The following is a 17198-nucleotide window of genomic DNA, read 5'->3' as shown; positions in this document are numbered from 1 at the left end:
GACACCCCCGTTGGTTATTTAGGTTAAAGAAGCTATAGGCTATTGTTAGAAAGATTTAGGGCGATCTTGAAGCGTATATGAATAGTTACCCAAAAACGAATATAAAGCTCTGTGATGAAACTCTAGACGGCACAGGCTGATGGTCCTTAACTCAGTCTGCTTGGATCACATCATTGTCTTTAGGGCACAGCTGATTGGTTCCTGCTGTATCAGTAGCCAATGAGCTCGCGTGCTCAACCTTCAAATACTTTGTTAGCATTTGCTGTAGTTGAAACGCGCTTTCAGAAACCCTCCACCTTCCCCAGCTCCACCTGTATTAACTGAAATCGAAAAGAATTTGATTATACCTGACATTTTTGGTAACATTAGTAAAATGTTTAGGTCACTGTTAAACTTTGATTAATCTAGGTTCAGTTAACTAAGTTCAGTTAACTTTGATTAATCTAGGTTCAGTTAACTAAGTTCAGTTAACTTTGATTAATCTAGGTTCACACTAAGGATGATAAATATAACTAGGGTTCGACATTAACGTTTGTCCAGGATAAGTGGATTTTTTGAAGGAGCAAGTAAAAGAGAATTTTATTTGGCCGACCGGACAAGTAGCCTGATTAAAACTTAGGTGACAAAAAATAACTAGGGAGGCATCGAAACGCGAGAAAGATTCTGATTTGATTACATTTAGTGTAAACAGTGATAGCGTATAGGCTATTTCCGGTAACAGTCAAGCTGTTGAGGCTCGCTGCCTGCCTCTCTGTGAGACACTTTCATGGAAAAACCAAAACAAATATGTATATAACAAACATGTATATGATTTGCGGGCATCTGGGAGCCATTATCAATATGAGGGAGACTCCCGGACCTTCCGGGAGAGGTGGGATGTCTGCAAATGAGCGTAACAGCAAACATAAAGAAACTCACAGAAAAAACATAAGGAAGAAATTGAAAATGTTACTTTTTTTATTTATAACATTTGATATAATAAAGTAATCTAACACGACCAAGGGAGCATATATTTGACATATTATCACAATTGCAAATGTTACATTGATTTTATAGTTCAATAAACAAGTAGTTAATGTTAAGTTACTTACATTTTAGATACAATACTGACTGTTTTTGTTCTATTTAAGTTAAAGTCCTCTGCGTTTCTGTGATACATCTCGAGTGAGCTTCACTATGTGCTTATTTTATTCAGATATAAGTCAAATAAATGTGTGATGGCAAGAGGGTGAGTAAATGATGAGATCATTTTCATTTTCGGGTTTACTGTCCCTTTAAGATTTTCTTTCTGTGGTCACTTTTGATGGTGAACCTCTATTTATTGTTAACTTTTTGTTTTTAACATATTTGACATAGGCCTATTTTAGCAGGCAATTTAGCAGTTTTGACAATGGAACTTTTTTGCCCATGAAATTTCGCTAATGTGACTGCACCTTTAGTCAAGCGAGACTAGCATATCTTGCATGAGTGTCAGTTCATGGACAGGCCTGAAGACAGCGCTGGATGAAGGCCTTGTCTGGCTCTTCCATTTGTACTCTGTGGCTCAAACTCTGCAGCCTTCGGACCAGCGAGTGAAGGAAAGGTGGAGGTCTGATCCTCAGATGTGTGAAGCTGGATGGGAAGGCTTGGCACTGCTGTAACCGTATCAGAGCCATGTGAAGGCCAACCTTGCATGCCAGAAGTACTAGTTCCTCTCTACACATGAGGGGTTGAGGAGGAGTGTTGTGTTCTTTGGACTGTAAGCAAAGACCCAGCAGACAAAACACTTAGCTGGACCAATCTGAGTTGAGTAATAAGTGTGACGGATCAAGAAAATGTCTCAAAACTCTCATATGAATAGCTAAAATTGGTGATCAGATTAAAAGACAGGACTTGTGTACTTTCTTACCAACTCACAGCTGCCTACTCTGAACCTGGCTTGCTGTCCTGAAGCAAGGAATGACACAAACACCAACTGTTGGCCAAGAACCCGGACCCCTATCTTTCTGTTGAGCGACAGAAAGAGTGGTCTCAGGGGTGTTGGTGTTTGAGCCTGGTCTGTCCAGCTCCACGTTCTGATCCTTCTCCCGCTCTCATCTAGACTCCGCCCACCCCAAGGATCCATACTCAACCTGCTCCACAGGAAACAAGAGCCACGTCACAGTTCACTGAACTTATACTACAGTTTAGTTATATAGAGTTCAATTTATAAAGGGTTATTCATCATTTACTCTCACCCTCATGTCGTTCCAAACCCACAAGCCTTTTGTTCATCTTCAGAACACAAATGAAGATATTTTTCCTTTATGTCCATCTATTAAAGGGTTAGTTCACCCAAAAATGAAATTTCTGTCATTAATTACTCACCCTCATGTTGTTCCAACCCCGTGAGACCTTCGTTCATCTTCGGAACACAAATTAAGATATTTTTTGATTAAATCTGAGAGCTGGCTCACTCCTCCATAGGCTTCTAAGACATTATAACTTGCTGGCCAAGAAAATGTATTAAAGACATCGTTAATATAGTCCAAGTGACTACAGTGGCTCAATCTTACGTTTTTTGGGGTTTTTTGGCGCACAAAAAGTATTCTCGTCGCTTTATAAACTTAAGATTGAGCCACTGTAGTCACTTGGACTATATTAACGATGTCTTTAATACATTTTCTGGGCCAGCAAGTTATAATGTCTTAGAAGCCTATGGAGGAGTGATCCAGCTCTCAGATTTAATCAAAAATATCTTAATTTGTGTTCTGAAGATGAACGAAGGTCTTACAGGGTTGGAACAACATGAGGGTGAGTAATTACTGACAGAATTTTCATTTTTGGGTGAACTAACCCTTTAAGATATTTTTTATGAAATCTGAGAGCTGTCTCACTCCTCTAAAGGCTTCTAGGCAATTTCATTCTGCCGGTCCAGAAAAGTTAGTAAAGACATCGTTAAAATAGTCCAAGTGACTACAGTGTTTATAGTCCAAGTGACAACCTTAAGTTTATCAAGAGACGAGAATACTTTTTGTGTGCAGAAATAACTTTTTTTCAACTATTCATTTTCTTCTGTGTGGGCCTCTGATGTGAGTTTACGAGAGCGCCACGACACATGCGCGAGAAATGAGAAGATGATGCTCACGATACACACACAAAAAAAAACAACTTTTATGATAGATGCGACTAATCGCGATTAACCGATTTGACAGCACTATTATATAATGCTGGGTAGTAACTGATTACATGTAATCTGAATTACATAATAAAGGCAGTAAATAATTGATAATTTATTGCTTCTCCATAATTCTTCTTTTCTTAAAAAAGTCTTGTGAAATTGCACACAGACCTGCCACTAGTTAGTTATTAAACATTGGTAAAGAATGGAATATATTATCTTACATCAATATGGTACAATATTATTATATTCAATTCAATGTAACAAACAAGTTAGATCAAAAGTAACCAAACAGTAGTAATGGATTATGTTACCAACTATGGTTTTTGGAATTTGGAATCAGTAACAGACTACAATTTGTAAGTAATAAGAAGTGAATAAAAGCCTACATTTAATATGTTCATCTTATAAATCAATCATGTCTCTTTGGAAGACTTGTATTAAACCGCTTGATTTATTGGTTTTACAAATATTTGATTGTACTTTATTTTTACAGTACGTGCACTTTTAATGTACTTATAGTGTACCTACCCACAAAAGTACTGAGTAGTGTAAAGTAACTTCATGGGTTAAGTTTTGGTTTTGTGGACTTGCAGTGGAAGGACCAAAATCTTTCAGGTTTCATTAAAAATATATTCATTTATGTTTCGAAAATGAACAAAAGTCTTAGGATTTGGAAAGACACAAGGGTGAGTAAATGATGAAAGAATTTTAATTTTTTTCTTTGGGGTGAATTATCCCTTTAAAGTTCAAATGTATTAGTGTATGTAAAAATTTAGGTTAAAAAATGCTGTAAAAGCATTTATTATTTATTATAAATTCATTTTTGGTTCATGATGTCTAATGTTATATGATATCTAATGTTCATGATATCTAATATATCTTAATAAATATGAATGTTCCCGTGGTGAGAATCTGGGCCCATCTGTCTGACAGTATTTATTGTCAAATAAATGTTGTCTTCCAAATAGAGCGCTGCAGGGATGATGTATTTTTGTAGGCCAAAACCCAGATACAAGTTAGCATTATAGCACTTCCGGTTCTATCATCCTAATGGCGTTTTTTGAAAGGGTTTTTGGTTAGACGTCTAAAATAAGATCTGTGGTTAACATAAAAATGCACATTAAAAAACACATTTCTCAAAATATCTTCTTTTGTGTTCCACAGAAGAAGGAAAGGCATGCAACGACATGAGGGTGGGTGGATTTTCATTTTTGGGTGAACTATCCCTTTAAGGTTTCAGACTTTTCCCTCCTCCCCTAGATCAAGAATCAGTCCATTTGAGATATTCAGATTCGTGTCACTGTAATAGCAATTCAACCATACCAAATGCTGCCGTTGCAATGGTAACAAGTGGCTCTGCCATTAGACTGAAAGAGGGCTCTGACTGGACAAAGAGTCGTCGTCATGTCATCCCGTACGATACAGATCCTTTCATTCTTACAGCTGAGAATGATGATAGCCAAGTTTCCTGAAGGATAGCTATTGCCATGCCAATAAGGACAATCAACAGCAATAGATAATAAATTAACTAATTTTCAAATCACTGTAAGGTGTCAGACCCTGTGTGGATGCATCAAGATAGCACCATGCAAAAGTTTTCCATTACCAGTGTCATTGAAGAAATACCCTAATTTTATAATGATATATAGTTTGTACCACAATCCAGCCCTTTTTTTTCTTTTTTTTTTTTTTTTGTACAGTAAAATACTTATAGTTAGTGTCTTTTACTGAAATCTAAAGTCACACTATAATCCCAGATATTACTAATTACTCATTTATACCTGTAAAGCCTGACATATGAAATAATAGTCTGAATATGGACAATGGAGAATATGGAGCTCAAACTTTAAGAGGAAAAAAACACCTCAATTTTATTCAGTGGCCCGAATTGAGCAAAAAATGATGCAGTTGCTGATATTTATGTGACCCAAAAATAAGATGAAATTCTGATAGCTTGTAATGTAAATCAATCAGGTTTTATAACAGTTTTGCAAATTACTTGCATAAAATGCATTTAAATATCAGATTTCACTCTGTATCTCCCAATAATATTGTAACATGCTCTTTTTTGGATTGATTGTGTTTTGGTTCTGTGGTACGTTTCCCGAAAGCATTGTTAGCCCGATCGCAAGTTCCGTCAGTATAGTTCCTGAGTGTCTATATTTCCCGAAACTATAGTTCCAACGAACATTCGCAAACAGCATCGCAAAATTGAGTGGTTGGAACAGCATCTCTCGACCTGTGGTTAGAAGCATAGTTTCTTGTTTGCATGACATGTGGACTTAATAAATCATTATCTTGAGCAAAATAAGCAAGCTGACATTCAGTAAAATCTATATTCAGTAAAATCTATATCTTACATTTCAAATTAGAATACAAATCACATCTTTTATTTTGTCGAGTGATTTAAAGCACCATTTTGAAGAAAGCGCATGTGCGTACATGCTCTAGTACGTAAGAAAAAGACGATGATTGAATCTGGAAAAAAAGCTAAATAACTCAGATAATTAGAATTACTCTTCACACAAGAAGAGCTGCTCTGACTGCCTGAACTGGGCAGAGATCTAGATATATACTCTTAAGGCCCGAAAAGGGCAGAGTAAATGCAACTCCTGCTTGCCCTCTGAAGCTGCAAGAGCAGAGAGAGTAATGACCTGTGCTCTGAGCGAGCACCTTAGGTACATAGCCGTGTCTTGGTTTGAGGACGACTTTACAGCAATTAGGCCCAAACTCAAGGCAAGACGCACTCTCAGAGAAAGATTGCAAGTCACCCACTCACTTGACCGAAGGCGGTCTTTAGCGAAAGGGGCCACAGCTCAGCTGATTGGAGCGGCTCGAATAGAGGGCCCTAAGGTCTGTAGACAGGTCCCATGTTGGAATAGTGAGGGGGAATAGGCGGGTTCAGCCTTCTGGCCCCCTTCAGAAAACAAACAACTTGTTCCTGCCTATAGACTGGCCGGCCACAGGAGCGTGGTATGCTGCTATGCCCGCCATATAGACTTTGAGTGTGGAGATGGGTGCGCCCCTTGTCCAGCAGTTCCTTCAGGAAAGACAGTACCAGTGAAACCTCACAGGACGTCGGGTCTTCACTCCGAACTGTGCACCAGTCAGAGAAGACAGACCACTTAAGGCCATAGCGGTGTCTAGTGGATGGGGCTCTAGCCTCAGAAATAGTGTTTAGGACTCTCGCGGAGAGGTCCATAGGCTCCTGTCGTGGACAGGACATGGAGGGCCCACAACTTGGGTTGAGGGTGTGAAATCATTCCCTCTGCATCAACTCGGGAAGCCATGACTGGTTCCGCCAGAGAGGGGACACCAGAAGGGCTACTCGTCTGTCCTCCCTGATCCGTCTGATGACCTGAGGGAGCAGCGTGGGCCTGGCCCGCATTTGGGCCAAATCAAGAACTGCTCCCAGGAAGGTGATGCACTGGCTGGAAGAAAGCGAGCTCTTGGTTAAGTTGATCCTGATTCCAAAAGGCTGAGGAGCAAGAATCTGTGAGTGTCTAACTCGGCCTCTGACTGGGCCAATACGAGCCCGTCATCAAGGTAATTCAGGATGTACACTCCCTTCTGTCTCAGAGGGGAGAGGGCCATATCCTTGCACTTTGTGAAAGTGTGCAGTGCCAGAGACAGTCTGAATGAAAGGACAGTATAGTGGTAAGCTACTGAGAAAAAACAATTCCCTGGGCATACTTGTGAGAGGATTTGTTTCAATGTTAGCATCTTGAATGGCCGCTTCGTACCGAACTGCAGACCATGCCCTTGAAGCATGGGCGTCTGCGAGCGAATTGAAGTGAGTAACCTTGTTTGATTGCCCCCATTATTCAGCTCAACACTCGGGGGATGGTCTGCCATGCCCTGAGTCGAGAGGCAAATGGTTGAAGTATTACAGGCTGCATCTCACGCTGAGGCGGGAGAACAGCACCTGTTACAGCATTGAGAGGAAATGGCGTTTGGCCGGGCAGAGGTGTGGCTTGACTTCCGGCTCCACTGAGCCTGGGTCGCTGCTGAGACGCGCACAGGAATGCAGCGAGGCGAGACTTGCGTTCTCGCAGTGAGAGCGTCCGTCTTTGATGAACGCGGCTTGGCATGGGAACGGCACGCTCACATCATCAACAAAAACATCATTTTCAGTTGTCAAGCTGTCATCGCTATACTCAGCTGCAATGCTGTCAGCACTGTGCTCTCTCTCTCTCTCTCGAGTGCAAGCAGCACTGGGGAATCTCCTCGCTGCAGAGAGTGAGCCACGCAGGATATGGACTGGGATGAGCTCACTCAGCCCTGCGACTCCATTGTTTCTTCATCTCATGCTTTGAGAGGGAGAGAACGAAGGGGAATGAGGGGAGGAGCCGCTTTCATTATGGAGAGTGGTCCGCTCTCACAGGGAGGCGAGGCTCGCACTCTCGCAATGAGAGCGTCCGTCTTTGATGAATGTGGCTTCGCGTGGCCCTGGCAAGCGACATGCTCAGGGGCGCAACATTTTAAAACAAACGCCGGCGAAAAAAGATGCTCTTTTAGAGAAAAATATGCTCTATAAGTCTCATCTGATATCCGTTGTGAGGCTCATTCAACAGAGAGAAGGCTTCTTACGTTTATATTCATGCATTTGGCAGACGCTTTTATCCAAAGTGACTTACATTGCATTTCAAGTACACATTTACATTCTTCTGTCTTGTCTCAGAGTCAGGAGAAGATCTTCATCTGAAGGAGATGAGATCTGAGATTTCTGAGATTCTGAGATTCCTATGCCGAAAATCCCGCTAAATATAGACAGGTAGCCCTGCCCATTTCGGCGTGCTTAAGCGCCATAGGTTCGTGCAGTTCTGCTGGGCAGCCGTTGGCTTGTAAAGTTTCACTGCATGATTCAATAAGGCTTCAGTATTCTGAGAAAAAGGAGTTTTCTCCAAAGCGCCTAGCGACGCAGTATAAGTGAACCATATCGATAGGGAACCATAATTGCGATTCATCTTTCTTTGTTTACCACTATGCTGATGACGTTTTATTCTTCTATACCAACTTGTGGCGTAGCTTATGATTCAATAGATGTCATCATTGTACAGTCTACATACATGTCGTGCCCAAGTTTATTATATCCATGGCATACAGTGATTTGTAATGATCCTATAGGATTGCCAAAATCGTCTGTAGCAGGCATTAAGTGTGGTTAATTTCCTGAGTTTCTTCCCTGTGATTCTCCTACGTGTTCCGAATGAAATTTACTATTAAAGTCTCTTTTTGTTATCCTTTGTGATCATGCGTTTACAATAGCCTATACATCGCCTGACAAATATGTCTTACTAAGATATTTAAATGCTTAGTTTTATGATCAGCGCTATGTAATGTTTTATTGTGGGGGCAAAACATATAATGCAATGTAATGCAATGATGATTGAGAGCTGAACAAATAAAACAAAAAGCCGGATGTACCATGTTTGATACTCACTTTTTATCATGACTTTTCTAAAAAATATATGTATGGATAATTAAGTAAGTTGCTTCAGTCCAACAAGTGTTCATCTTGAAGTTATTACTAACAATATAAAGGTTATTCTCGTGTTTACTTTACAAAAATCAGTAAAGACGTGTACCACAACTAAAAGAGCTTTTACTTTCTAAAAATATAAAGTCAATGAATCAATCAGATGACAGAAGGCGTGTAGATTGTGTACAACAGGTTTGATCAAGTTTGGATCATGTTGATAATTTAGAAGCCTTGGAATTCTGCATATCAAATATAATACAGTAGGCTATGAGCATAGCCACTTTCACAAAGCTATTGAAGTTAAAGTTGAACTTTATTGTCCATTCTGTTTGTCACAGAGCGGAAATTTGTCTTTGACACTGGTGACATATTACTACTTAAAAGTACCCACATAGTATTCTAGATTATAGCTAAAAGGATACAAAACCTGTGCAGAACCATCTGGAAACACAGTAAGAAATTTATCTCCATTAGAATAGTACTTCTCCAAGAAACTTGAATTGTTCTGAAAAAAAGAGACCAGATGTTTAGTTTAAGGACCTCATTATGGAAGCTTGATCCACCACGGAATAAAAAAAAAAAAAGATAATCCCACAATTGCGTGTTATAAAGTCAGAACTGTTAGATATAAACTCGCAATTCTGAGAAAAAAAAGTTGCACTTACCTTTTTTATTTTCTATTCCGTGGCGGAAACAAAGCTTCTTCCATACCATGATAATACAACTTTCTAACAGAGTAAATTATTATGGTCAGTTACCTGGTGATGGGTTAAGCCAAACTCAGCTAACCCCAGTGCAGAAGACTCATCAGGTGTCCATTGTCCAAAGATCTCGTCCTCATGCATGTTCTCTTTAAGATCCTCTTTGGGTCCACAGTTAGAGAGACGGAAACTGATAACTGAATTACCATGAGGCACATCTGAGGAGAGAAATTATTAATTTACCCCCTCAACATGCTGTCACTGAATGATATCTTAGTAATATGTCACACACACACACACACACACTTTAAAACTATAAAATTTACAGGGGGTTGAATAATTTTGAGACTGGAGAAGTCAAGTTGCATTTTCAGTTGAATTTGGGGAAAACATTTGAAACATTTGTTGTGTTGAGCTATTTCATTTCCTTTGGTTTGACTTGTTCATTGCAAACAGCTGAAAGTCTGTAAAGTGTGCCAATAAATCTGATTTGCAATGGGGGTTGAATAATTCCTATGGACCACTTTTGTGAAATGGTGACTGTCCACGGAAAGGTAAATTCTAGTCATGGGAGTAAATAATGACAGAATTTTCATTTCTGGGTGTGAATATTCATTGTTGTTACTTATCCATCCATGGGTAAATTGTCAAACACATGCTCTCACTCACATATGTGGATACTCACTGTTCTTTGGTACCAATAAACTGGAATAAGCAGCTCTGTCATATCTGTGTCTGAAACTAAGCCAAAGGAATGATAAGTATAAACAAAATCACACATTTCAGTTTTCATAACAACATGCTCAAGTAACAACACAGCAAAGTGCATATGCCATGTGCATATGCCATATTTTTTTTTAAATCGTTTTGAAAGAAGTCACTTATGTTCACCAAGGCTGCATTTATTTATCAAAGTACAGTAAAAACAGCAATACTGTGAAATTATATTATCATATATATATATATTTCTAAATATATCCTGCGATGTAAAAGCTGAATTTTCAACATAATTTCTCCAGTTTTCAGTGTCAAATGATCCCTCAGAAATAATTCTAATATGCTGATTTGCTGCTCAAGAAACATTTCGTATTATTATCAGTTGAAAACAGTTGTGCTGCTTAATATTTTGGTGAAAACCATAATGCTTTTTTTTTCAAGTCTCTTTGATGAATAGGAAGAAAACAGAAATCTAAAATTAGAAATATTTTTAAATTTCTACTTTCACTTTTTTGTTCAATTTAATACATCCTTGCTGAAATAAAAATGAATAAATAAATATTCATACTGACCCCAAACCTTTAAGCAGTAGTATGTAGTACTGTACAAATCAAACCTGTGTTTTCCTCTTTCTCGTGCTTTTTCTTGTAGCTCTTCGTCCTCATTGATGAAAGGGTCATCTAGTCGACCAGGTCCGATTGACTGTGCCTCAGAACGTCTCATAGACAGTAGCTTTTCATGGACCACAATCTCGAACAACTCTCTGTAGTTCTCACAGCAGAAGTCCTTAAGTCCAATTAGACATTCATAGATTCAGGATTTAGTGTTGAAGCAATAAGGGCAGTGTTGGGGTTTAACACATTACAAGTAACGCAAGTTATGTAATCAGATTACTTTTTTAAAGTAACTAGTAAAGAAACACATTATTTTTAAATTTACTACAATTTTTTTAAAGTAACACAAGTTTTCCCATTTATTGACTTGACACCTCTCCTTTCCCCATGTTGAGAGAAATCAGTATAAAGTATAACGAGACTAAATGTGAGCAGGCATTGACTCATCTCACTTCCACAAAAACAGATTCAGTATTCCTCAAAATGAAAAAAAAAACAGTGAAATGCAAACTCAGAAAATGAGATTCTGAAGGGTGCATACGATGGACACTTTGGGCCTGTCCAAATACCCACATTTGTGGTTTTGGCCACTTCCTTATGCGACAGGAAGTAAGTTCACAAGACTGTCCCATGTATTATGCCAAAATGCCAAAGTGCAGTGCTCTGAACACACACTAAATAAACCCAAGATCCCATCATGCATCATGTTCGGGAACTCACATGCCCTGAAATCACGAGATATAATTTGGTAGTAAAACATAAAGGCCTGGTTTCACAGGCTTAGATTAAGCCAGCCTTAGTTTAATTAGGACAATTAAATAGTTTTTATAAAAATGCCTTTGAAGCAAACATTACTGGTGTGCATCTTAAGACAAAACAATGGCACTGACATATTTTAAGATATGTCAGTGCAAGTTGTTTTCAGTTAAAACAGCTCAAACATGCATTTTAGTCTGGGACTAGGTTAAGCCTTGTCTGTGAAACCGGGGGAAAGTGTTGCACATTTTATTGGTGTATTTTGTAACATAACATTTGCAACTGCTTTTTATAACTTAATTAGAAGCACCACAGACCACAAGTGCAAAGACCACAAGTGTGGGTATTTGGACAGGCCCTTGACTATTATTCATTTCACTTTTGGTGTGAAAGGTCCTTTACATTTGCCAACAATAACTTTTTCCCCAGTACATGTTACCCCTGGATTAGGAAGCATGGCATTAGTTTTCACTGTTATGCTGATATCTCTCTCTCTCTCTCTCTCTCTCTCTCTCTCTCTCTCTCTCTCTCTCTCTCTCTCTATATATATATATATATATATATATATATTTCTTTGCGCCCCGACAAAACTTACCATAAAATTAACGGAATGCATACTTGATATAAAAAAATTTATGACTAGTTATTTCTTACTACTTAATTCTGAAAAAAACAAGGTTTTAATTATTGGACCAAAAACCTCTGTACGTAATAACCTAGAATACTGTCTAACACTTGATGGCTGCTCTGTCAAGTCTTTGTCGTCGGTTAAGAACCTGGGTGTGCTCTTTGATACCAATCTTTCATTTGAAAGCCATGTTTCTAGTATCTGTAAATCCGCATTCTTCCATCTTAAAATACTGTATATCTAAACTACGACATATAATCTCAATGACAAATGCGGAACAGTCAGTTCATGCATTCATGACTTCAAGGCTAGATTATTGTAATGCTCTTACTGTGTGGTTGCCCTGCACGCTTAATAAACAAACTCCAGCTGGTCCAAAATGCATCAGCTAGAGTTCTTACCAGAACCAGGAAGTATGACCATATTAGCCCGGTTCTGTTAACAGTGCATTGGCTCCCTATTAAATCGTATACATTTTAAAATATTGCTGATTACTTACAAAGCACTAAATGGTTTAGCTCCCCAGTATTTGAGCGAGCTCTTAAAGCATTATAGTCCTTCAACATCTATTGCGTCAACTTCAACGACTATTGCGATCTCAAAATTCTGTGGAAGACCTGCACCCTGATGACCACAACGCTTGATGTAGTCAAATGGATCTGGGCCGTATCCGGATCAGATGGTGGACCTGCACCTAGGCACAACCACAACGCATCCCTGAAGTGTCAGCAGAGATTGTGTCAACTAGACTTTCTCCTCATCAACACGACAGCCATCGGCACTTGATCCTCAACAAACCCGTCTCCATACCGGTGTGACTTCGATCTTCAACCAGGTGGAACTGGATAAATATTCTGATTGTTCCAATCCAATCTGACTTCTGACCTGTAATGCTGCCTGAATCATAATCATACACTGTTCGTTCGTTGGCCAGAGGAGAACTGGTCCCCCGACTGAGCCTGGTTTCTCCCAAGGTTTTTTTCAGCATTCTGTCACCTGATGGAGTTTTGGTTCCTTGCCACTGTCATCTTTGTAAACTTTGGCTTTTGGGTTTCTTAGTTGGGGACACTTAAAGGAACATTATGTAGCTTTTCAACCTTCATAATATATTTCCAAGACCCTTGTGATGGTACATCGACTTACAATAGGTTGAATGACACGTCTGCCATAGCCTGATGGGGTCTGTATTGCTTTTACTGGCACTACGTAACTTCGGGGTTCGGGTAGTAACCTGAGCACAAAAATAACTACAAAATTCGACTGCTTTACGGCATACGTCACTTCCCCCACCACTTCCTCAAATTTGGACGTGAGAGGCCAACCAGCGTTTGTTTTCGCCGGCTTTCGTGTGTATGTTTTTGTCATGGGGGCTGTTTACACCTGGCCACTTCATGCGTTTTCTCAGATCGGATAGCTATCTGATCGTGAAAAGACCAGGTGTAAATGCCCTCCGAAACGCATTCGAGACGGATTTGAATCCGATCGCTCAAACCACTTCAGGAGGAGGTCTGAGACGCATTCCAGATGAAACTGGACAAGTGTAAATGCATCTGGTTGTTGAAACCACATATGTAAATTGTACTCCTCCCAAAAATGCTAAAAAATAAATAAAATAAAAACGTGTGAGAGCGTGTTATAGGCTATATGTTATAGCCAGATATGACGACGCTACTGGAACATGCATCACCGCAGATAAGCAACTGAGTATATTCATCAAGACAAAGTGCAAACTATCGCAAATAAAAGTGAAAGTAAGTCGCAGACGCTTAACACACAATCATCATCATTAAAAGTAAAGAAATGAAGTGATCTTACCAGGGCTGTTACTGCTCTCTCTTATTGCGGTCTTTGATTTTGAAATTTTAGCTGATGATCAATAAAATGCTGTTCATACCTGTTGCTTTCGGTGACGTGCACTCCATTAAATCTGCATATAGCGGGAATTGAAGATCGGATTTATATCCGCAAAAAAAACAAACACATTTATGTAACCAGGTGTAAATGGAATCGTTTTGATAAATCAGATAGCTATCCGATCTGAGAAAATGCATGAAGTGGCCAGTAAATAAATCTCGTATTTGTAAACTTGTTTGCATTCTATGTTGTATGTTGTTGCGCTTGCTTGTAGTATGTCATTTTTTTTAGGGATGTCCCGATCAGGTTTTTTTGCCCTCGAGTCCGAGTCCGAGTCATTTGATTTTAAGTATCTGCCGATACCGAGTCCCGATCCGATAGGCTACTTCTATAATGCAAAAAAAAAAAAAAAAAAGAATAAAGAAGAGCGAAAAAAACAGATCCAGGATGTTCCTTATTTTTTATTTAATTCACCTTATTTGAACATTCAACAACTCTGTTAACAAACAGAGCACTTCTGTGAGGTAGCTTGAACAATCAAGTAATAAATAAATTCTTCACTTTTGGACTTTAGTGCAACAGTAAATATTTAAAAATGTCTAATATATAAACAAATAGCACCTCAACTTAAAATATCCGGTAGGCATGTAAACAAATAAAAAATAAAAGTGCCACAGTGTTTGCAAAGCCAGTAATGTGCTTTTAGGAACTGCACTCCTAACTCTTACGCTGGTTTCACACTGCACTGTTAGCAGAGCGTGCAGCGCGTATTTTTTTCGCCGCCCATGTTAACAGATTAAACCAGGCTTTAGAGCATTCACACCGCACGCAGAGGTGGCGCGGCAGTGCGTAGCAGAGCAGGAGTGCCGTGATCGTTTCGGCGCCGAGTCTATTTTTGCTGCGCCGCTTTTGCTGAATTAAAGTGACAATGATCATGGCCAAAATACACCGCAGTTTTATCCAAAAAGTTCATTGATGATATCTATTGTGTTTTAAACAGTCAATCAAATGACCAACAGCAATTTAAAAAGAAAACAAATGTCCAAAAACAAACTTGTTGCCATAACAATAAAAACAAAGATGAACCAAAAGTTATATAAATGAAATTATTAATAAAATAAGCTTCTTGACAAGTCTTTTCTCTTAAATGTATTTGAAAACGAAAAAAAGCAATGCCAACTTATCCATTATAGACACTGTCTGTACACAACCCGCGGTTCAGCCGCGCAACAAACGCTGCCAGTGTGAAAGCAAAACGCGGGTGTCCTGCTCCTGCTCACCATACGCACTGCTCCTGCGCTGCTTACACTCTAATAACGCGTGCAGTGTGAAACCGCCGTAACTCTGTGTCACCGCATAATAGAGGTGTTAAAAAATAATGAGAATATAAATACATATATATCCGAGTCCTGATCGGGAGGTAACGTCCGATTCCGATCGAGTCTGAAAACACGCGATCGGGCCCGATTTCCGATCACGTGATCGGATCGGGACATCCCTAATTTTTTTACATGCTGTTCATTCATCCATTGCTGATAATTAGACCAGTCCAATAATTTCCACATATGTCTAGCTAGCTTTCGATTATCAGAGCTGTTAACAGACTTGCTAACAAACACTCGTTTCTCTTAAGTGTTTTTTGCGTTATGTTTTATTGCCTAGCTTGCCTCACGAACTAGTTTGCGTGTTTGCGTATTATTTACGACAGTGCAAGTATTCCACAGCGACTCTAGGGGTCGCTGTTTGACAAAAACACAATTTCTACACAGTGTGCCTTTAATATTCAACAATATTATTTATCTGCCTGCATTGACACCATTATGAGAACTGAACTGAGCTGGACGATGACATCACTGTTTTCTCCAGAGCGGACAAATGATTTTTACAGCAAATTAATCAACACTGAACTTACTTATGCTTGACAATGACACTATTTTCTTCTAGATCTGCTGTACAGCCAAAACAAACTTTGTTGCATTAACACTTTACTTTCCATAAAAAGTAACTGCCCCAATTTGTTACTTTTTTTAGGGAGCAACATAATATTTAAACGCATTACAATTAAAAGTAACTTTTCCCAAAACTCAATAAGTGTTTGTGTCGGCTATGTCCTTTCTCAATAGTCAAACCTCTCGAGTCTCCGCAAATCCTGGATCCAGAGGAGGCCAAGCTTTCAAACCACAGAACTGACAGCATATTGGAGAGTCCCGTTGAGGTTGGGGCTGGGTAAAACACAAATTATTTATTCAATATAAGTAATTTTCTAAGATGTTACACTTTTAAAATGACATAAATCAAATGAATAGGCAACCTGTTGACTGAACATCCTCTCCTGGGACTCTCTTTTGTATCTTAGGACTCCTGGAAGCCCATGACAGAGATCTGGTGAGGATTCCAGTGTTTGGAAATACTCCTGCTCCATCTGCTGGACAGCACAGAAAATGGTGTGGAGAGAACGTAAGGGTGAACTGGATATGAGAAAAGGCTTGCATTTTTAAAACACTACTAGAAGTGGGGCGGTGGGGGGAAGCTAACCCATTTTCTTGTTGTACTGAAATGTTTAAACATAATAAAGATACTTATAAGTGATGAGAAAAAGTACAAAAATAATCATTTAAAAAGCTTTCAAAAATTATCAGAAGAAATGTTTCTTACACAATCAATATATTTGATCAGTGTTCCAATCTCTGAATCCATCACTGCAGAATCAGCATCTGATAATGTGAAAAGTAACTTGAATATGCACACAATTATAATCATCTTTTATGGGTCTGTAATTACACATCATAGTATTATTTTCATGTTTTAGTTAGATGTCTTAACATCAGAATTTAAGAAAAAATGCATACTTTTATCTGTTGTTTATTCTTGCATGCGAGTTTAAAATATTACACTTTTTGTCTTTTTTGTCTTTTGTCCACAGATTTTCTTTAGCTCATTGATATCACTTTGATGAGTTGTAGAAAAAGGTTTTTTTTAAAAACTTTTTTTTTTAAAAAAGTAACTTTATAACTGTACAAACAACTACAAAACTTAGCAGGTTTCTGACAAACAACACTCTAAATTCTAAACAAAGTCTGCAAAAGATGATGAATTCACAAGCTCACCTGGCTGAAGAGTTTTCTCTTGATTTTCCATATCACATGGGATCGTGTTGTAGGCCAATGACTGGGAGCAAATATTCGCTAGTCCAATGGTCTGGACTAATTTTAGACTGTAGTTTCTTGTACACTGTATGGGAAAATTACTGTTACTGAAAGACTGCCTAATAAAGTTTTGAGTCACACTGATCAAACCTGATGGA

General features: G+C 38.8%; 1 protein-coding gene across 2 annotated transcripts; it reads right to left on the bottom strand.

The window, feature by feature from the left end:
- Window positions 1–998: 998 nt before the first annotated feature.
- LOC311086882 (glutamate-rich protein 6) lies at window positions 999–17198 on the bottom strand. 2 transcript variants are annotated; one of them, XM_084120068.1, is made up of 11 exons: window positions 17002–17198; window positions 16550–16608; window positions 16206–16316; window positions 16024–16116; window positions 10659–10828; window positions 10011–10066; window positions 9383–9543; window positions 9047–9129; window positions 4466–4621; window positions 1889–2111; window positions 999–1736 (listed from the first exon to the last, which is right to left on the bottom strand). In XM_084120068.1, exons 1-11 carry the CDS (start codon window positions 17030–17032, stop codon window positions 1476–1478), a joined length of 1404 nt encoding a protein of 467 aa, XP_083976194.1. In that variant the 5' UTR covers window positions 17033–17198; the 3' UTR covers window positions 999–1475. The 2 variants fall into 2 exon arrangements, with proteins under 2 accessions (XP_083976194.1, XP_083976195.1); XM_084120069.1 differs by having other exon boundaries at window positions 1562–1736; window positions 1897–2111.

This window comes from Abramis brama (genome assembly GCF_963993115.1).
Source record: "Abramis brama genome assembly, chromosome: 7".
NCBI classification, from domain to species: domain Eukaryota; kingdom Metazoa; phylum Chordata; class Actinopteri; order Cypriniformes; family Leuciscidae; genus Abramis; species Abramis brama.
The sequence above is the reverse complement of the archived record's forward strand: the minus strand, read 5'-3'. Positions and strand labels throughout refer to the sequence as shown.